Here is a 21,004-nt window from a genome sequence, read left to right on the forward strand (position 1 = left end):
CCTCTCTCTGTGCCTCTCCCTCTCTGTAACTCTTTCAAAGGAAATGAATCTTTAAAAAAAATTTAAAAAACCAAAAGCACGAGTTGGGGTTGTTGGGGCACAAGCCTGGCTGCTGTGCTGGCCCCACTACGGCACGGCCTCCCCCGGTCAGGAGTCTGGGCGCTGGTTGGGTCCCTCAGTGACCCCCTTCCCAGGCGCTGCCACACTGGGCCCATGCCACGCCTTAGGTGGTTTCCTGCCCCTGACTTCCTCCACGCACAAGGGTTCGGGTGTGCAGGGGAGCCTGGGAGGTGGTGACGCCGGAGGCAGCCCTGAGCCGCCGCCCAGGAAAGCACACAGCAGTGGGAATCGGTTTTTTCCGGTGGTTGTGGGTCGGGGGGCTAAAGTGGCTGACCACCATGGGCGCAGCTCTTGTCCAGCAGGCGGCCTTGTTTCTACCAGCCTGGGTCAGCACTGCGCTCACCTCTTCCTCTTGTGTTCTTGAGGGTGCCAGCCGGGCTGCCGACGATGCTGAGCGGGAACGCCGGGACCGAGAAGAGCGGCTGCGACACTCCCGGAACCCAGCCACCCGTGGCCTGCCTTCCACAGCCTCTGGCCGCCTGCGGGGAACCCAAGAAGTGGCTCCCCCAACGCCCCTCACCCCTACCTCACACACGGGTGAGTGTGCCCGTCAGTGAGCACCCCAGTGTCTCTGGGCCTGGGCCGGCGCTCTGGCCCCCCACGCAGGGCTGGTGCTGTCGGACCTCTTGCTTTGGTCGGTTCTTACTCCAAAGAAAAAGTGGGATGTCTCTCCCAATGCCCGGAGTTCTCTCCCATGCACCTTGTAGTGCCGAGTGCCCCGGGCTCCAGGTGCTGTGGCGTCATGAGGCCCCGGCATGCCCTCCACACTGAGCTCTAGCCACTGGGGGCTCTCCCTTGCCAGCGGCCCCTCTGTCCATGTAGCTTCCTCCAGTGAACCCCCGTGCAGGAGCCAGGCCCCAGCACAGGCCGTGGGTAGGCCAGCTCACCCTGGTTCTCTGCCCCCCAGCCAACACCTCTCCACGGCCTGTCTCTGGCATGGAACGAGAGCGGAAAGTGAGTATGCGGCTGCACCGCGGGGCGCCAGTCAACATCTCCTCGTCCGACCTCACGGGCCGGCAAGATACCTCGCGCATGTCCACCTCACAGGTGAGTGTGCCGGTCCACGCTCTGCCTGAGCCCCGCTGGGGCTGGTCTCGTGCGCTCCAGGGGGAAGGGGGAGGGGCCATCGCGTCCCCTCCCTCCCTCTGTTCTGCCCTTTCCCCGTGAGTGGGGGTCCTCAGCAGGGGACCTGTGTTCCTGGTGAGCGCTCAGATAACGTGTGCCGTCTCCAACAAGGGCTTGGTTTCCAGCCATGGCTGCGCCTGTGGCGGCTGCTGCTGCGCCTGCGTGTGAGCAGCTTCCCCGTGCACCCCTGCCCGCTCCTTGTCCGAGAGGGACGGCACTGGGGGCAGGTGCTGCCGAGGAGCCCGGGCCCCACCCTGTCCCTGAGCCTCCAGTGACCCCTCAGGCACGGCCCCAGTGCTCTTCACGGCCTTGTCTGTTTTTCTGCCAGAGAAAGCGGCCTGCCGCGTGGTGAGGGCAGGACAGCACGCGAGTCCTGGGCAGCCGGGGCCGGCGGGAGGGTCTCTGCTCTCCTAACCGTTTCCTCTCGACATCTCCCTCCTCACTCTTGCTTTGCGCGGTTCTGTGGTGCAGCCGGCAGAACAGCTGCACCCCGGCGTGGTCTCCCGGAGGGCTGGGCTTGGGCATCGTGAGGCGTCTGTTCAGCTGTGGAGCCCACCCTGGGCTCAGGGCTGCGTGGAGGAGTGGGGCGCGCAGGGGGCTGGAGCCCGCCTCGCCCTGTGCCCCGGATCCGAGGGAAAGGAGTGGTTTCGTAGGACATCGTGATCTTGCCAACTCGTGGGCTGTGTCTGCTTTCTGCTGTGTCCTGCTAGGGCCAGGACGCTGGGCACCTCCTGCAGGGCACCCCCCGGCCTGGGGGCTTCCTTCCCAGCGGGCGTCTGCGGCTGTGAGCAGGCCCCGGGAGGCGTCATCCAGCTACCCTGGTGGGGCTGGTTCTGCCCGGCCCGTGAAGCAGGAGTGAGCCTGCAGCCTGGACTGGGCCTCTTCGTGGCAGCAGCTCTGCTGCCCTGACTTTTATTTAATAAAGCGTCTGGTGTTTGGGATTGGGAGAGGAGTGAGAGCTTGGGGAGGCCCTGCAGGCGTGGGGCGGCCCAGCTGGTCTCGGCCCACGTCCTCGGTGTCACCCAGGATGTCGTCTTTCCCCGGCGAGCCTGTGGCTTGGGATCATGCTCTGTGTGCTCTTGCTTGTTTCCACGTGGGGAAGGAGCGTGTGGCTCTCCCAGGAGGCATGTGGCTGGGTGCTGTGGGTTCCAGGGCGCCTGCCCTGTCCCCATGGAGGGCACTGAGTGCTCTGGGTCAGCCCCAGCTGTGAATCCAAGGAGGACAAACGAGGCCCTTCCTCCAGAGACCCTCGGCCAGGCGCGCACCCCGCTGGCCCGAAAGCTTGAAGTGTGCGTGGGGCTGCCGCTCACGAGCACCCCTGAGAGAAGGATGGGCTCTGGTGCAGGCGTGGCGTGTCTGTGCTAGGGTGCTGGAGGCCGCGTCGCGTGTCTGCAGGCCAAGCCTCCCCGACGGCCGCTCTTCTCATCCATTTTGCCCTCTCGGGAGAGGTGGTCCCTTCTGTGGCGATGCCGGTCAGCAGGCGGGTTTCTTGGTGTCCTCTGGGCCTCATGCCTTGGGTCGGGCTGGACGGCTGTCCACCTCATGGTGCGCACGGGCCGCTCCCCGCCCACTCTTGGCTCTCTCCTGCCCTCTTCCCTTCTCAAGGCCGCTGGTGTTGGGCCCGTCCTGGGGCAAGTGCAGTGCCTGCCTCCTGGCGTCTGGGCCGTGAGTCTGTCCGCTCTTCTCTTTGTCCACACCATCTGTCACTCCTTCGGGTGAATCGCGCTGACCCACACTCTGCCCAGAGAGAGTCTGCGGCCCTGGTCCTCCCTCTGGTGAGGGAGTGCGGCCCCCCCCCCCCACCGTGCTCTGGTGGTGCCACGCCAGCAGCTGCCTTAGTGGGCAGAGACCCAGCTGTCCTAGGTCCCCCAAGGTGGCATCTGTCAGTGGTCTGTGGCCTGGCTGAGGCGAGGTGAGGAGCAGGTCAGGATGCTGGGCGCCATGGGCAGTCGGGGCCAGGCCCTGTGCACCGTTACCAACAGCTGTCTTTTCCTCATCTCAGAATAGCATTCCTTTCGAACCCCACGGCAAGTAGCTGCTCGGCCCCATCGGAAGGCGGCACTGGGTGAGTGCTCACGGCGCAGCGGGAGGGCTGGGAGCACCCCCACCCGCCTGGGGCCGCCGCAGGCGGGGCTGCGCTTGCATGCCAGGTGCCGGCGGTTGAGTGCAGCTTCTTCCGCTTTGTTCTCGTGGTGTGGGCTCTGGAGCGTCTGCGGTCAGCTGCCCAGTCTTGGGGGAGAGTGTCCAGAGAGTCTCCCAGTGGAGTGACCCCAGGAGGCCTCCCTGCGACTGCACTGGATGAGCCAGTGCTGCTGGCCCTGCGTGGACAGGGACAGGAATGCCCGGATGTGCCAGCTCCTGGTTGCCCCACCGTCCTGGGGCCGTCTGTGTCGTGCTCCTGTGCCGGGCGGCGCCTCGCTTGGTGTCAGGGGCTCTGAAGCTCTCGCTGCCTTCAGCCTCCGGTGGTCTCTGCCCATCCCGGCTGTTCGGTCACCTCTCTCTTCCTGTTTCTCATTTACCTCTGTCCTCATTTTGTGTTTCTTTTCAAACTTGGTCCCTGCCCAGCCATTGCGTCCACGCAGCTACCGTCTGTATTAACCCGTCCAGCCGCGGCCACCTGCTCCCTGCCGCCGGTGCATGGCTGGGCGTCCGCGCCACACGCCCTCCTCTTCAGCCACGCGCATCGGGCAGCTCCTGCAGCAGGGCTTGAGCTTCTCTGGGCGACACCGCGCGCTCTTGGGGTGTGGACAGGAACTGCTTCACGTCCCCCACAGGGGCGCTGCTTCCAGCACACGGAGCTCCTTTCCAGGAAGGGTCCCGGAGCAGGGTCCTCACCGAGTGCGCGCCAGGTCTCCTTGCTTGCACGCCTCTTCCTCCTGCCTTCCCGTCACTGCTCTGCTGAGCGTGTGTCCTGGCCGCACACGTCCCTGCGCGTGGCGGGACGCAGGTGTCCGAGCGGGGGCTAGGCAGCGCGTCCCCTCCCTGCCAGGCTCCATCCTGTGGTTTGCGTGCCCACGCACCTGGCTGGCTGCCGCGTCTGGCCTCACGCTGACCTTGTCCTGTGCTTTGGCTCCGACAGATTCCCGGTCGGGTGGCGTCCAGTGGTCTTCAGTCTGTCGTGCACCGATGAGAACGCTCCTTTTTGCTGTGAAGGGCAGACAATGCATGGCTGATCTACTCTGTTACCAATGGCTTTCCTAGTGACACGCCCCCCGGTCTAGACCGATGTTCACACCGGGAGCTCTGCAGGCCACTCACCCAGCGACGCTTGTGGGGGACCCAAACAGACTAAGCGGACAGACTCCAAGGGCTGCCCTCGCCAGGGCCGCACCGAGACCCCACGTGGACCCAGTTAAAACGGGCTGGGCAGAAGGCCGCGTGTGCGAGGCGATGGCAAGATCAGACCGTCTCCAGAGCTGCTCAGCCTCCGGTGGCGGTGAGCCTGTGCCCCGGCGCTCCCACTGTAACCACGTCTTCTACTTGGTTAAGACAGTTTTGTATCATTTTGCTAAAAATTATTGGCTTAAATCTGTGTAAAGAAACCTGTCTTTTTATTGTTTGTTTCTTGTCTGTTTTTGCGGTCTTCAAAAGGTGTTGACTTTAAAGAATCCTGACAAAGACGCTGGCTTGGATTTTCTGTGCAGAGTGGAGCCAGGCAGGAAGGGGCGCACGTGGCTTCTGAGGGCGTCTGTCTGGTTTGTCTCTGTTCTGTCGTGTCGTGTTGTCCACTTGGAGGAGGAGCGTTCCCTCAGAGTCCCGCTGTGTGCGTGTGCGTGTGCCCTGGTGTCTTCCTCCGTCAGCGGCTGGCAGCGCGGTGTGGGCAGAGCTGCGAGGCAGGGGTGTGGCCCCAGAGCATCCTGCTCCCCGGGCGCGGATGGCGAGCCCAGAGGCGTGGGGTCGTGGATGGTGGTTTTGATGGTGTTTGTGGAACTCCGGAAGTTTTTTAAACAGACTGTAAATATTACTATGCAGGTGGGCACTTGGTGTGTTCATGCTCTGGGCGCCTCTGCTGGACACTGGGGCTTGCCCAGAGGCCGGCGGGCTGGAGGGCCTCCGCCCCGAAGTGCCAAGAAGCAGGTGACTGCCCACCTGAGTCTCCGGGAAGGCCTGGTGCCCTGTGCTTCGTGACCAGCACGGAAGAGTGGTGGCACGAAGCCTCACCCGAAGGAAGCCACCTCTGCCCGCGGCCCTTCCCTGCGGGGCTCCTGGTGCCAGCTGCTGAGGGTCAGGGGTGCACGGTGTCCTGTGTCGCTGCGTGGAAGCTTCTGTCTGGGCGCTCCTTGGGAGCTGGGACCTGCTTTTCCCTCCCTCCCCCAGAGCCCCCTAGCCTAGAACACCAGCCTGGATGCTTATGTGTTCGAATCCAGAGCTGGTTACTTTGTGAGCAGCGTGGGGTGTGGGGCCTTGACCCGGTGGGGATGCGTGTCCAGGTGAGCGCAGGGTGGGTGGGGTGGGTGCTGTTGGCACCTGCCCCAGGGCTGGCCCTCTCTGGGGACGCCCCCTGCTGGCCTGTGTAGGGAGTGGACTCTGATCCCAGCCCTCGGGCGGGGGTGTGTGTGCGCGTGCGCTGGTTCTCCTTGTGACTCGCAGGAAGCTTAGTTAGGATGTCTGTCTGCTGTGTGTTGGTGACAGTCTCTGAGCTGTGCGTTTTACTACCACTGTATTTGTGTACTTTAACAACTGTGTAAATAATAAATTCATAACGACTTCTACCTTTCCCCCTGCCCCTCTCACGTGGTCTTTATTTCGTCGGCCTGAGAAGCCAGCGTGCTAAGATGAGCCACACGGAGCCGCGCTTTGAGGACGTGCGTTCCTGTTGGTGGTAGAGCTGGTTGGAGCCCTGAGGGCCCCGGCTGCTGCCCCAGGCCCTTCCCACTGGGGCTCTGCTGTGCACACAGGCGGGGTCCACCCGGGGAGGGCATGGAGGCTGCTGTTCAAGATCCCTACGCCAGGACCCTCTGGGCGGCTCTGGCAGGAAGTGCTCGGCTCGCCGGGGCTGGCTGGGAGATCACCTGATGGTCCCTCAGGGCCTCGAAGGGAGGCGCTGACTGGGTCTTCCCAGGGCCGGGGGTTCCTCTGGGGCCTGCGCCGCCAGGGCACTTGCTTGCTCGTGGGAGCGAAGTACCTGCTGCGCACCCACTTTGGTCCAGGCTCACCCTGAGGTGCCAGAGCCTAAAACAGCCTGGGCTTGCGTGTGTGCACACAGGGACGTCCTTGCTCCTCTGGCCTCTGCCAGGCGCCCACAGCCAGGGACTCAACCCCACCCCCTGCCCTGACGTGTGCCTCTCCCCAGCCCGTGTCCTGGGCGTACCAAGGCGGCTCCTGGGGCTGTGGTCACCCCAGCTCTCAGCACTGGCACCTTCGCAAGGCCAGAGCCCCTCGTTGTCTGCCAGGAGAGGGCCCGCCTTGCCCCTGCTACGGGTGCACCTGAGCATACGGGACCGACCCCCGTCCGGCTGGGGCTGCTGGATGTCAGTTCCCCTCTGCTCCCCGGCCCCTCCCCCAGCTGTGTCTCTGGGCACTGGTGTCACTAGGGGTTTGGGTATGAGCCTGCTAGGAAGGACAGGCTTGTTCACCACTGCCCCCCCCCCCCGCCTCGGCATCAGACCACACCCACCCCCGGCCCAGCTCCCTGAGCGCTGGCATGTCCTTGTCGCCATGTCTTGGGCACAGCTGGGAAACGCCCAGAGCCAGAACACGGCAGACGAGAGTCTGCTTGCCCTCCCTCCCGCGGTCTCCCCACGTGAGAGCCTGCAGGCAGGGCGGTCCTGACATCCGGCCAGACTTCCGAGGGTCCTTTCTTGGCTGCCACACGTTGTGGCTGCCCTGGCCCTTGCTGTTGCTGCTCTGGTGCAGGTGTGGACAGGAGCTGGGGGGAGGAAGGATTCCCAAACCTGCCAGAGGCAGGGCAGCTGCAGGAGCAGGCAGTGTTAGCACCAGTGCCATGTTCACCAGCGGCCGCTCTGCAGACCTGGGCCTGGGCAGTCGGGTCCAGCTCACGTGAGGCCCCAGGAGCCGGGACAGGAGGCAGCAGGCACTGGGGGGTGGGGGCCTTGGAGATGTGCACGGGCAGACTGGCCACGTGGGCCTGGTGCCTCCCTCCCCATGGTGGGAAAACTGACCCCCAAACCCTGCCCACTCCCGCTTTCTCATCCCCTTCCCTCCTTCCCTGTCCATGGGGACAGCGGGGCCGGATGGCTGCTGTCCTGAGACTCTGGGGTCTCTGGCAGGTGCCTGTGTACCCACGGTGAGGTCAGCAGATCGGCAGATGCCTGGGATGTCTGAGGCCCCGGGCTTCTCGGCCAGGGCTGGAAGCCCTGGCAGTGGGGACCCCGAGCCAGGGTGCTGCGAGCAGCTGTACGAGCTGCAGGAGCGCGAGTCCGGCTTCCTGGCGGAGCTGGACTGGGCTGGGCCTCCGGGGGCGGGCGGGGAGGCCGGGCCTGCGACGTGAGCTCTCGCTTTTCCTTGCAGAGGAGCAGGGACGTGGCATCTCTCCGGCTGCACGCGGCCCGCCAGGGTGCCCGCTGCCGTCCCCAGCGCCCACGACGCACCACCTACTGAGGCGGCCCCAGCGGCCTCTGACCGGGCTCCCAGCCACGCAGGCCACTGCCGGCCACGAGGGCAGGTGGGTGTGAGGTGCCCAGGGCAAGCCAAGTGCTAAGCACAGGCTGGACAGAGGGGGACAGGGAGCAGAGGTCAGCCCTGGGCACTGCCCACATGGAGCAGACTCTGCCAGCTGACCAGAGCACAGATAAGTGGAAGCCAGGGAGCCCCGTGTCCCAGACAGGAGCAGTGAGCACAGGACACGTGCCCCTCGGGCTCTGCCAGCCACCCACCCGTGGGGCCTCGCGGCCTGCCTGGGCGCCCCTCCAGCACACGGCTCCCTCCCCCGGTGCCCTGGGGGTGGCGGGGAACGTTCTCAGACGGCACCGAGAAAGCCGGTGAGGGCCAGGACCACTCAGAATAGCCAGGCTGCTTCCTGCCAGGTGAACAGACCACACAGCTCCTGGGACACAGCCTCGGGGCCTCCACCCACACAGGTTTATTGCACACGTCCCACAGGTGGGAGGAGCTGGGGCCCAGGCGCTGAGGGAGGGCGCAGGCTGGGGGTCTGACAGCCGGCCCCGGCCTCTGGTTAGTCGTGTTGTCTCGGAAGCGTGGGTCTCCAGGTCCTGCAGCGGTGGTGGGCGTGGGCTGCGTAGGGTCGGCAGGCGGGCCCTGGTGCAGACAGCTTGTAACCCCGAGGCTTGGCTCCACCGCAGATGCGCTTTGGAATGACTCGGTTCCCACCCCACCGCCTCCCCTGCAAAGCCCCGACGGGGTGACCGCTGACCAGGCAGCAGAGCTGAGCCGACGGCCGCCTAGTCTGTTTGTGAAATAAATACGAGCATTGCCAGTCTCCAGCTTCTCCCTGCGCCCGCCGCCCCGGCCGGCCGCTCACACGCTGGTTTCCGGGGTGTGGACCACCTCCCCGTTTTTCTCGGGCTCTGCCTTCAGGAAGTGTTCCACCTCCCGCGAGTCCACCCCCAGGTCCTCAGGGGGCTTGTGGAGCTTCTCCTCCAGGGCCGCCTCAGGCCCTGGGGCCTCGGGCTGCTTCCCGATGCAGAAGAAGTTGCCCAAGAGCAGCACCAGGGAGGAGGTGAGCACCTCAGCCCCCGCCAGGATGAACACGTACTTGTAGACGTGCGTCGCGTCCAGGAGCTTGCCTGCAACAGGACCCGGGTCACCGGCTGCCCCCGTGGCACTGGGGACGCAAGGGTGCCCAGGGGCCCCCAGAAGTGCTGGCCGGCCAGGGAGGACCAGGAGGGAGCGGCTTGGAGTGAAAAAGCCCCAGGCGGCAGGGATGGGGGCCAGGCCACTCCCTGCAGTTGCAGCCATCACGCTTGCCCAGGGCCCTCCTCATGGTCCAGGAGAAAGCTGGAACCCCAAAGCCGTGATGACTCGGTCCCGCACCGTGGGACACAGGCTGTGTGGGCTCGGGGCACCCCACCCCCCGCCATGGAAAGCAGCCACCTGGCAGGAACAGCGGGTGTTGGTTTCCTCCCGGGGCGGGGGCACTCACCTCCCGACGGGGGTCCGATGAGCACGGCCACGGCCTCCAGCAGCAGCACGAGGCCGATGGCGCTGGAGAACTTGTGGGTGCCCACGATGGCCATGAGCACCTCAAACTGCAGCGCCCCCACCATGCCGTAGGAGATGCCGAAGAAGATGCAGAAGACCACCAGGCCGCCGTAGTCGCTGGCGGTGGAGCCCGTGAGGTCGGTGAAGCCGTTGAAGAACATGGCGAAGCTGAAGAGGTAGACGGAGTAGGGCCTCACCCTCTTGAGCCCGGTGATGAAGCCGGCCGTGGGCCGCGCGAAGATGTCGATGAAGCCCAGGATGGTGAGCAGGAAGGCCGCCTTCGTGTCCGGCACGCCCAGGTCCTTGGCGTAGCTCACCACGAACACTGGCGGCACGAAGAGCCCCAGCACCATGATGGAGGCGGCCAGTGCGTAGATGACGAAGCCGCGGTCCCGGAAGACGCTCAGGTCCAGCAGGCGCCGGGCCGGCCTCTGGGGTGCGGGCCCCCCGCCCGCCTGGGGTGCCCCCAGGGGCCGCATGAGCGCCGCGCACACACAGCAGTTGAGCAGCAGGCCCCCCAGGATGAGGAAGCCGCCCCGCCAGCCGTAGTGGTCCTGCAGCAGCTGCCCCAGCGGGGACAGGGCGCACAGGAACACGGGGCTGCCCGCCGCCGCCAGCCCGTTGGCGATGGGGCGCCGCTTGCTGAAGTAGCGGTTGAGCATGATGAGGGAGGGCTGGAAGTTGAGGGCCAGACCCAGGCCTGGAAGAGAGGGGCAGCCGTGAGAGCCCCCCCGTCACCGGGCACCCTGGGCACCGCTGTGTCCCAAGGGGGTCTGAGGGGTCTGATGGTGCCGGGGCAGCATCGGGGAGTCGGGGAGAGGGACAGGCCTGCACCCCGGGCAGGTGCCCCTGAGCTGCTGGGGACCAGAGGAAGGCCGGGGGCCGGGCCTGCTCACCAGTGAGGACCCCCGTGGTAAGGTAGACCTGGACGATGCTCTGGCAGAAGGACGCGGTCACCATGCCCAGCGACGCGAAGAGGCCACCCACCAGCATGACTGGCCGGCAGCCGAAGCGGTTCACACACACACTGCAGAGCGGGCCTGGAGGCAGGGCCATGGCTCAGTGGGGCCGACTGGTGCCCCCAGCCGGGCCCTGCCCCCTCCATGCCCACGGAGCCCTGAGGCCGCCTGCTCCTGGCCCACCCTGGGGCTGGTGCTCCCAGGTCTTCCCCACAAGAGAGGTCCTTTGCAAGACGCTCAGGGACCGGGCATGAGTACAGCCAGCCCATTTGAGCTGGGGCCAAGGCAGACCTCACCTGCACCCAGTGTGGCCCCCACCCCCCGCACCGTGGACCCAGTGCTCAGCCCTGGCACAGGGTTCGGCCAGCTGGCCCCCACACAGGTGGCCTGGTGTGTGCAGGGCCCTCACCTGTGCCATAGAGCATGGCCAGCAGGATGGAGGAGATCCAGGCCGTGTCGCTGTAGCCGATCCCAAATTCCCGCATGAGCTCCTTGAAGAAAACGCTGACCGCCTTGGGGAAGGCGTAGGAGAAGCCCGTGATGACGAAACAGCCGAAGAGGACGGCCCAGCCCCAGCCCCCGTCGGGGGCCTTGACGCCCGTAGGACCCTCGTCAACCACGGCTCCTCCCATGGCCAGGAGGTGTGGCTCCGCTGGACCTGAGAGAGGAAGCAGGCTGTCGTGGGGACGCCACACCGGGCTCCAGCAGACCCAAGCCGGCGTGCCGCACACCCCGGAGGAGCCGGGCAGAGGCCACCTCCGTTACCTGCTGCTTACTGGAAGGCAGGAGTGAGGGCCCAGCCAGGGAGAGGCCTGCCCATACTTCCTGCCCTGCCTGGCTCCCCAGCTGGCCCCGTTAGGCAGCAGCCAGCCCTTGTCACCGCCCGCCCGGCAGGCGGGGCCGCACAGAGCCCTCCCCTGGCCGAGCATCTGGGGGCGGCGTCTGCCAGGCTGCTTCCCGCTTCCGCCTGACTGTGGATGGGGCAGTGGTGCCCTTGCTCGCCTGCCCCCAAGGGCAACAGGACTCCCGCTCCCGTGCACGCTGGCTGTGCGGGGCCTGGGTCCCAGGGACAGAGCAGGGGGCAGGAACCTGGCCATTTGTCCCACCCGCACCGGGCCGGGCGCCCTCAGGCCTGGACCAGAGGGTGGCAGGAGGACCTGCACCCAGCCCCCCAGAGCAGCCCATTCCAGCCCCATGTGTGGGGTGGGGGGCGGTGGCCACCCCACGGCAGCCCAGGTGACCACCGTCCGTGAACAGGAGCAGCACACTGCGTGTGAGGCAGAGCTCGCTGGAACACAGGCCGGACTTCCATGTCCACCCCCACCCTCCACCAGAAACCCCTCTCCCCACCTCACCGGAGACGGCTCAGCAGCGTGGGTGCGGTGTCGCGTCCTGGGGCCGCGTCCTGGGGCCGTCAGGGCAGCCTGCTTGGCCCCCCTGCCCGTGCAGTGCTGCCAGCCCGCCCTAGGAGGAAGGAAGCGCCCCGTGTGAGCGGCCGAGGCTGCCTGCACCCTTCCCGCCCCGGGGGTCACGGACTTCGGGCTCTTACGTCTTGGCTCCACCCCTGCCCCTCTTCCTCAGACTCCCCCTGCCAGCACGTCCACAGACCCGTGACCTGGCCAGGCCCCAGGGGCAGCGTGCAGGTAACCCAGAGGCCCTTCAGTGGGCGGGGGCACGGGCCCAGGCTCCTGTGACCCCATTCCAGCTCCTCCCCCGGGGGAGGACGGGACACTGTGGACGCTGAGAGGCAAAGTGGCTCTCGCCCGTGTCGGTTCATCTTCAGGAGGCCCGCAGGGCGACCCAGAGCAGGGGAGCTTTCAAAGAAACTAAAAATACAGCTGTTTGAGGAAGGCCATGCAACGCAAGCCAGGAGACAGGAAGTTGGGACCTCCACCCGGGCTCAGAGTGGTGGTCCTCAGGGCCCCAGCCTTACAGGTGTTGACAGCACGCTCTAAAATACGTCCAGTGGGCCAGGCGGGGCCACAGTGGGGACATGCCCAGGACCAGCAGGGGGGCAGCCCAGGCTGTAACACCCAGGCCGCCCCACCCCAGGACACCAGGCCAGGCGGCGGGACTGGCCTCTGTGGACCCCCCCCCCCCCGAAGCCCCCAGTCCTTTGCTGGTCCACCAGAGTCCACAGGCGACAGAGGGCTTAAGTGGGGGCAGCTGCTCGTGGAAGAGGAGGCACCCCCTGAACAGGTGCAGCAGAGCGGCCAGGCCGGGGCACCTGCAGGGGGGGCGCTGTGCAGGGGTTCCTCAGGTGCCCACCGGGACCAACTGCTAGTCAGCAGCAGGACATATGGGAGCAAAGTGGCCTCGGACCCGGCCACCGCCGCCCAGGATGGCCATGGGGCAGCTGGCAGGAGTCCCAAGGAAACCCTGGGGCTGCCCTGTCTGGGCCCCAGGGGGAGGTCCCCCCGTGCCAGCCTATGTGTGGGACCTGAGCAGGCTGGCCTTTCGCTGACATTTACCCTGCCGGGACAGCATGTGAACCAGCCCAGAAATAACCCGCGCCTTGGCCGTGGAAAGCTGATCCCCGGCAGGGCGGGCGGGGGCTCCGAGCAGCTCCCCAGGCCCCTGGCGGGAGTCACTGCAGTGGCCCTCCCGGGAGCTGCCCCGTGGCAGGGGAGGGCTCCTGCCAGCAGCTCTGTCAGGAGTCCCAGGAGCAGGCATCTGTTGGGATCCCAGCCCCATGAGGCCGCCAGGACCTGAGCTCCTGCCAGGGTGGGCCCCCAGACTCATCGCCTCCCCTCTGACAGGCCCCTGTGCCCAGCCCGCTCCTCCCCCGCTCTCAGGGATCTCTGGGCAGCCCAGTGTGCTCCCCCTTCTGTCCCTGGACTAGTGGCCTCCTCGCCTGCCTGGGTCCCCAGGCCCGTGTGCAGGCACCCACTGGGTTCTGTGCGATGGCCTGGGGCTGGCCCCTGTCCGGGGCGTCTCAAAGGCTGACTGGGGGCCTGGCCGTGGCCCTGCCTCTGTGCCCTCAGGAGGCCCACTCACCTGTCTGCATGACAGCTGACCAGCAAGGGGGCCCATGATGCCCGCACCACAGAGGCCTAGGCTGGCAGCAGGTGAGCGCCGGACAAGGGTGTACCCTAGGCCCACTCCCCACTGACTGACCCAGGCAGCCCAGCGGGCTCTCCTGCCTGCTCACACGGTCCTTGACAGGGCCTGTGGGGCTGAAACACTGGGCAGTGCTGCCCTGGACCACTCACAGCCTCTACCATCGCCTGGACCCCAAGGGTGGCTGGACTCAAGTCTACCCCCTGGAGAAAGCGTCCACCCTTGGTGCAAGGCTGGGGGCAGTGGACGCCCCACTCCGCCGCGGCCTGGGGCGCCAGCCGACCCCTCTATGAGGCCACTCATCCGCCCTTCGATGCCTGAGCACCTGCTACAACCGGCGCCCTGCGCCAAGGCCGGCGGGATTCTGGGGTCACTCAGGCCGGTGATGGGCACAGGTCGGGGGAGGGGACCCTGTGCTCCGGCTCTGCTGGCACTGGCTGGCCGACCCCGAGCGGCTGGGCGGTCTGGAGGGGAGGATGCTTCGCCCGGGCCCGCCCACGCGGCCGCGGGACGTGGGGGACGTGACCGCGCCAAGGGAGGAGCCGCCGCCGTATTGTCAGCAAGAGCGCCGCCTGCCCGCTACCGTATTTGCAGGCGCGCGCGGGGCCACCAGTTCGGCGGAGCCCCGGACCCAGCGCAGGGACCCCGCGCCCGGCCCCCCGCAGGCGGAACGCGTGGGCGTGGCTCGGGCCCGGGGACTGAGACCAGGAACTGTGTCTGTGGGCGCTGGGCCGGGTGTCAGCGCTCGCTCGGGGACGCCCTGGGCCCGGTATGCTCCCGCCCCGCCCCTGCGCCTCGAGGCGCCCGTACACACTTGGGCACTTGGACCGCTACCCGCCCGGGTCCCCGGCTGCTGCCGGCACTTGGCCGCTCACCCCAAAGGACCCGCCCTGGAGCCGGCTCAGCTTGGCACAGTCACTGCTGGCCCACCCACAAGCACCCCTCCCTGACCACTGCCCCCCAGACAGGCGTCCACGCTCGGGGCAGTGAGGGCCAGAGGGCCTTCTGGGTGGCAGCCTCTGCCCAAGGTCACGCCAGGTTATGGCCACACAAGCCGGCCTTGGGACCAGACCACTTGGCCCCACCCGGGTTCCGTCCAGGTCCCAGAGCCCCAGACCTAACAGCTCCACACCTGAGCCGTGTCCCCAGCGCCCCCAACTCTGGCCACCCTGTGCCCACACCCATGGCAGCCACTCTTGGGCAGAGGGAGGAAGGGGACCCCGGAACAGAGCTACCCTCCAGGCACGCAGCCCCCACCCGTGCTGAGCCTGGCTGGCAGAGGGCGGCTCCTTCCCTTTGCTGACCCCCAGGCCACCGTGGGCCTGACTCTGGTCATCAGGGAAACCCTATCTACCCATGAGCACTGGTCATCAGGGAAACCCTATCTACCCATGAGCACTGGACACGCAGCTCAGACTCATGGGACAGGGAGAGGGGACACTGGCCCCTCACCCAGAGTTCAGGCACCCCCAGTGGCCCAGGGCTGGCAGCCACACACCCCACCCCCACTCCCATCCCACCTCGGAGCCCGCCTCCCGCTGGCCTCTCATCTGCTTCACTCCGTGAACCCATTCTTGAGACAAAGAAACTGAGCCCAGCCCAGGGAGTCCAGGTGGAGTCCAGCCTCCGCGCGCAGGGTCCGAGGGGACCGTCGTCCCGGGAGCGCGCGGCTGGCGAGGACCCGAGGGGCGGCCGACGGTGCCCGGGGGCGCCCTCCCCGAGCGCACGTGCTCCCACTCCCCCCCCCCAAATATAGCCTCCAGCCCCGCGGGTCCGGCTATTTATACCCGGGACCCGGCACGGCCACCCCCTGGCCGGAGCCCAGCCCCGGAGGGCCGCCCGACGGAGGGGCCCGCAGCGGGTAGGGGGTGGATCCCCTGAGCCTCTGCGCCCCCGGAATCTGGAGCACCGAGAGGGAAAGGGGCGAGCGGGAGGGAGCGCGCACCCCGGGCCGCGCCACCGCCGGACGCGCCTACCTGCAGCCGCTAGCCCGCCGCGCCCGCCTCTGCCGGCTCTGCCCGCCTCGGCTGCCGGGCGCCGCGCCGGGGGCGACTTAAAGGTTCGCGCACGTCACCGCCGCCTGGCACCGCCCCGGCCGCCCAGGCCGCCCCGCCCGGACCCTGCGCCGACGGCGCGGACCGCACGCCCCCCGGGCCTGCGACCTGGGTTGCGCCCCGCGGCCCCTCCCTTCCCTTCCAGGTCCTGTCTGCCCCGGACCCCGACCCCACGTCCGCGGAGGCTGTGAACCCTCGGCCTCGCACGCTCTCGTCCACCCGCGGCCGGGCGTCCTTAGACCATGGGCTCCACGCCGCCCCAGCACCGGGCCGCGTGGGAACTGCCCCCGGGACCCGCCCCACCCGAACCTCCGCCTGCTCCCGGTGCTGGCGCCGCAGCGGGCGGCCGGGGCGGTCTGCTCTCCCAACTGCTGCTCGCGTCCGGTCCGGCCCGGAGAAGTCCCAGACCCCAGCTCCTGCCGCCCCTCCCCTGCCCAGAAGCCGGATGTGGGGGCGGGGCCCAGGCGGCTGCAGCGCCGGACTCGCCGGTCTGGGAGCCGCAGCGAGGGTCGCTTTCCAGCCAGTCAGCTGAGCCCTTGCCGCCGGTCGCCCGGCGTTTGGGGCGCATCCGTGGGAGACGTGGGTCCAGGCCACCCAGCCGGACAGAGGGCCGCTTGTCCCACCTAAGCGGGCTCGGAGGGCAGCCCACTCCTGCAAGCTAAGAGCGCCTGGAGATGGGCCTGGCCCCTGGACACTGCCCTTCTGAGGCCCTGGCTGCTGGCTGCCCACCCTGCCTCTTGGGGCACAGTTCTGCGGGGCTGCTCAGCCACTCTCCCGGACCTGGGCTGCAGGTCCACCAGGCTCAGTCCACCACGCGGGCCCACGGGCACCTTCTGGGGGCCTCTGAGCCCTTGCTGAGCTCCCCAGGTGCATCCAGGGCAGCTGGGTCCAGAGCCCTTAGCTTCCTTCCGGGGCCCAGGGCCCTGAGCATGGCTGGGAGAGGCGCCCTCCCGCCCCAGGGTCCCAGGGTGCACTGGTGCAGGCACAGGCCAGGCTGGAGCAGGCTGGAGAGGCCACCTCTGCAGCCGGTCCCTGGCGGCGTTGGCAGCACCGAGCCCTGGCTTGGCTTCAGCACTGGGTCCCCCACAGTGGCCCTGGCCTGCCCGTCCCCAGCACTGGGTCCCCCACAGTGGCCCTGGCCTGCCCGTCCCCAGCACTGGGTCCCCCACAGTGGCCCTGGCCTGCCTGTCCCCAGCACTGGGTCCCCCACAGTGGCCCTGGCCTGCCCCCGGCACAGGCCGCCCTGGAGTAGCCGCGTACACGGGTGGGGCTGAGTCAGGAGCCTGGCTGTGGCTGTTTCCCTCTGGGAAATGCAGGTGGGGAGGGGGCTCCTTGACACTGGCTGAGTTCCCCGCCTTCCCAGCAGGGCCCAGGAGGGCGGGCAGGCAGTCCTGCTGCTGCGGTTCCTCCCCCCACCCCGCCCCCAGGTGAATCCTGTGACACAGTCATCGTAAAGCAAACAGCTCCTGGCTTCAGCGCGGTCTCCATGTTGTGCAACCCCCGGCGCTCACTCATTTCAAAACATTTTCATTGCCCCAGAAGAGCTCCCTGCCCCGTTAAGTCACCCTCCTCGCCCCCACCCGGCCCGGCAGGCGACTCCGCCTTGCCGTGGGGTCTCACTGGGACACAGCCCTGGAGTTCAGCCGTGCTGTGGGCTCACCAGGATTCCCGGCACGGGTACGGCGGATGATACCCCGCCGCAGCCGCACTGGCTTCTGCTCACCGGTGCGTTTGCTGGGCGACAGGTTTGGGTTTTGGGAATGAGAGTTTGTCTGCGTCCGGCGTGGGTACAGGCCCGAGAGTGGGATTGCTGGGCCGGCAATGATTCTGTGTTCAGCTTTCCTTTCTTGTTGTTATTTAAAGCTGTTCTTATTTATTTCAAAGGCAAAGTGCCGGGGAGAGAGAGAGACCATCCACTGGTTCACTTTCCAATGCCCACAACAGCCAGGGCTGGACAAGGCCAGAGCCTGGAGCCAGGAGCTCGATCCGGGTGGCAGAGATGTAAGCGCCTGGGCCACTGTCCTGCCGCCTCCCAGGCGTGGTAGCAGGGGCTGGACTGGCTGGACTAGAGGCATGAGGGAGCCAGAGTTTAAGCAGGCACCCAACACGGAGGCTCTCCTGAGTGCGGGCTTAACCCCCTGCCACAGCACCCACGCCTGGCTATGGTCCTGAGGAGCCGCCAGTCTACATTCCGGCCAGCACCGTGTGGGGGCTCCAGGTGTCCACGTCTCTGCCCGCACTGGCTGCTTCCTGTGGGCTTTGGGCTGCTCTCCGCTAATGCTGCGCTCCTGGGTGTGCGGCAGTATCTCCCTGCGGGCGTCCCAAGGGCTGGATCGGAAGTGGAACAGCCGGGACTCGCGAACTGGCGCTCATATGAGATGGGACCTCAACGCCCAGCTTCTGTGCTCCTGCAGCCATCGGCCACTTGAGTGTCCTCTTTGGGGGAAGTGTCCATTCAGGTCCGTCACCCACTGGTTAACTTGGATTGTTCGCCAGGTTCTGTTGAGTTTTAAGAGTTTTGTTTTTAATTTCTAAAGGTTTGTTTTATTTATTTGAAAGACAAGGTTACAAAGAAAGGGAGAGAGAGAAAGATCTTCCATCTACTGGTTTACTCTCCAAAAGGCTGCAATGGCTGGGGCTGGGTCAGGTGGAAGCCAGGAGCCTGGAACTCCATCTGTGTCTCCCATGTGCCTGCAGGGCCCAAGCACTTGTGCCAACTTGCACTGCTTTCCCAGGTGCCTTAGCAAGGAGCTGGCTTGGAAGTGGAGCAGCCGGGAGTTGAACCGGCGCTCACGTGGGATGCCGATGTCACAGGTGGCTGCTTAACATGCTGCACCACAACGCCAGGCCCGAGACTGTTGATCTGTGCTGAATATCGAACTCTTATCAGATATCTGAGGGGCAAATACTTTCTCCCATCCTGTGTGCTGTCTTCACTTCCTTTGATGCACACAATTTTATCCTTGCTTCTCTGGTTGCCCATGCTTTTGGTACCATACTTTTTTTATAAATCTTTTTTTTTTTTTTGACAGGCAGAGTGGACAGTGAGAGAGAGACAGAGAGAAAGGTCTTCCTTTTGCCGTTGGTTCACCCTCCAATGGCCACCGCGGTAGGCGCGCTGCAGCCGGCGCACCGCGCTGATCCAATTGCAGGAGCCAGGTGCTTCTCCTGGTCTCCCATGGGGTGCAGGACCCAAGCACTTGGGCCATCCTCCACTGCACTCCCTGGCCACAGCAGAGAGCTGGCCTGGAAGAGGGGCAACCGGGACAGGGTCGGTGCCCCGACCAGGACTAGAACCTGGTGTGCCGGCGCTGCAAGGCGGAGGATTAGCCTAGTGAGCCGCGGCGCCGGCCTTTATAAATCTTTTTTAAAAATTTTATTTATTTATTTATTTGACAGGCAGAGTGCACAGTGAGAGAGAGAGAGAGAGAGAGAGAGAGAGAGAGGTCTTCCTTTGCCATTGGTTCACCCACCCCCCACAATAGCCGCTGCAGCCGGCGCATCGCGCTGATCCGAAGCCAGGAGCCAGCCTGGTCTCCCATGCGGGTGCAGGGCCCAAGGACTTGGGCCATCCTCCACTGCACCCCCCGGGCCACAGCAGAGAGCTGGACTGGAAGAGGAGCAACCAGGACAGAATCCGGCGCCCCAACCGGGACTAGAACCCAGGGTGCCGGTGCTGCAGGTGGAGGATTAGCCTATTGAGCCGTGGCACCTGGTATCATATTTTTAAAAATCTAATGTCTTAAAGGTTTCCCCTTATGGTTTTCTTATACTTTTAAAATATTTATTTATTTATTTATTTGAAAGGCAGAGTTATAGAGAGGCAGAGGCAGAGGCAGAGAGATCAAGAAATCTTCCATCTGCTGGTTTACTTCCCAGATTCACTCCCCAGATGGCTGCAACAGCAGGAGCTGAGCCGATCCAAAGCCAGGAGCCAGGAGCCTCTTCCAGGTCTCCCACGTGGGTGCAGGGGCCCAAGGACTTGGGCCATCTTCTACAGCTTTCCCAGGCCACAGCAGAGAGCTGGATCGGAAGTGGAACAACAGGGACTCGAATTGGCACCCATGTGGGATGCTGGCACTGCAGGTGGCGGCCTCACTCGCTATGCCACAGCGCCAGCCCCTGGCTTTTTAAAAATTTTTAGTTGACACACAGTAATTGCATATATGTCTGGGCCATGTGGGATGTGTGACAATCCTGTCGGTGACTGGCACGTCCGCCACCTGACCGGCATCCTTTCGTTCCCCTGGGAACGCTCGAGCTCTCTGCTCGACTTTCACGCGCTGAGTTACCTGCTGGCCATCACTGTCCCCAGTGCGCTGGGGAACGCGTCCGACCACCTGCTCCCGCTGGGTGAGGCCTGTGCTGCCCCCACCTCGGCCAGGTCCCCGCCCCTGTCCCCACGTGTCGGCGACAGTGTGAGCTCCCTGAAGGGTTTCCTGGTTTAGCTCTGCCGCTGGCCTGGCTGGCCCATCGCGAGTTCATCTCCACAACGGGTGAGAGAGCCGTGACGCCACTCCCCAGTGCATGGCTGCCCAGCTGTCCTGGCGCCGCTCGCCACGGTGGGTGATCTTTACCGCCAAAGGAAGGGTGCGTGTGTGACAAGCCTGCTGCTGCAGAAGCTGGGCCAGGCGCCACCCTGGGGCTCTCCAAGGAGTGCAAGGCTCTAGCCCAAGCCTCGGTGGCCAGGGGCCACCAGTTTCGAGCTGGAGACCTTGGTGATGGGCAGCCCACCTTGGCAGGAGGGTCATGGGGTGGGGGTGGCCAGGCCAGGCCACAGGAACACGTGGCACACCTCTGTCCCCGAGCTGGCTGGGCAGAGGGTCAGTGGGTGGCGGCACTGCCCCGCCCATCTGACCTGGGGGCAGGTTGTGGGCAGGCTCCCTGGTCCTCCTTGGGGATCACCTGGGCCCTGGCCCCTTTGTGGGAAAGGATGGGCACGGAGGGTCAGTGTGGAGCTGTCACAGCCCCGCAGTGAGAAGGGGCGGCCTCTCATGTGCCTTCCCCCCCTGCATCCACGCCCCTTCCTCCCCCTGCGTCGTGGTTGGGGCCGGCACCCTCCTGGCTGCACTGGCAGCCCATCCAGCCTTGGGCAGGCTGCCCAGGGTCCCTGCTGCCCTCCCTCCCTTCCTTCTGCCGCCCGCAGGCCTGTCCTTTCTCTGTGTCCTGTGGGCTCAGGGACAGGGCCTGGGCCAGCACCTGGTCTCGTGCTGTGGAGGCGACTGAGGCCCCACCGCCCGGTCCTGGAAGGCATCTTCCACGCCGCGGCAGCCGGGGAGCCCAAGGCCATCGCATGGCCAGTGCTGCCCTCGCTGGTGCGCAGGCTGGCCGGGCCTCTGTCCCCCTGCCCAGGCCTTCCCCAGTGAGGTGGGTGTCCCTCATGGCCCACCTCAGCCTCCTGCTACCCGGGTGCCCGAGCCTTGTCACTGCCGAGCTGCAGCCCCCTCGACCCCCAGCCCAGGGGCAGGCCAGGCCGCGCTGAGCCCTGGGGCATGCTCCTGAGGTGCCTCGGCATCACCAGGCCACAGTGAGGACGCTGTGGAGGCCCAGGGGCCCAGGGGCGTG

At 66.2% G+C, this 21,004-nt stretch overlaps 2 protein-coding genes across 4 annotated transcripts in view; one reads left to right on the forward strand and one right to left on the reverse strand.

Moving 5' to 3' along the window:
* CSNK1D (casein kinase 1 delta) overlaps positions 1 to 5,963 on the forward strand; it is a 29,607-nt gene extending 23,644 nt beyond the window's left edge. The window contains exons 7-10 of one of the 2 annotated variants that reach the window (XM_062175007.1): positions 486 to 657; positions 1,028 to 1,167; positions 3,248 to 3,310; positions 4,325 to 5,963. In XM_062175007.1, coding sequence (XP_062030991.1) covers positions 486 to 657; positions 1,028 to 1,167; positions 3,248 to 3,280 — 345 coding nt within the window. In that variant the 3' untranslated portion in view covers positions 3,281 to 3,310; positions 4,325 to 5,963. The remainder of the gene's footprint in view (positions 1 to 485; positions 658 to 1,027; positions 1,168 to 3,247; positions 3,311 to 4,324) is intronic. The other variant, XM_062175006.1, reaches the window with a different exon arrangement.
* Positions 5,964 to 8,257: 2,294 nt separating this feature from the next.
* Positions 8,258 to 15,406, reverse strand: SLC16A3 (solute carrier family 16 member 3). Of its 2 annotated transcripts, XM_062216905.1 has the most exons (6): positions 15,362 to 15,406; positions 11,681 to 11,789; positions 10,735 to 10,983; positions 10,263 to 10,406; positions 9,308 to 10,066; positions 8,258 to 8,951 (listed from the first exon to the last, which is right to left on the reverse strand). In XM_062216905.1, the coding sequence occupies exons 3-6, from the start codon at positions 10,955 to 10,957 to the stop codon at positions 8,683 to 8,685; spliced, it is 1,395 nt and encodes a 464-aa protein (XP_062072889.1). In that variant the 5' UTR covers positions 10,958 to 10,983; positions 11,681 to 11,789; positions 15,362 to 15,406; the 3' UTR covers positions 8,258 to 8,682. The 2 variants fall into 2 exon arrangements, with proteins under 2 accessions (XP_062072889.1, XP_062072890.1); XM_062216906.1 differs by lacking the exon at positions 15,362 to 15,406 and having other exon boundaries at positions 11,676 to 11,788.
* Between the last annotated feature and the right edge of the window lie 5,598 nt (positions 15,407 to 21,004).

This window comes from Lepus europaeus, chromosome 18, assembly GCF_033115175.1.
Source record: "Lepus europaeus isolate LE1 chromosome 18, mLepTim1.pri, whole genome shotgun sequence".
NCBI lineage: Eukaryota > Metazoa > Chordata > Mammalia > Lagomorpha > Leporidae > Lepus > Lepus europaeus.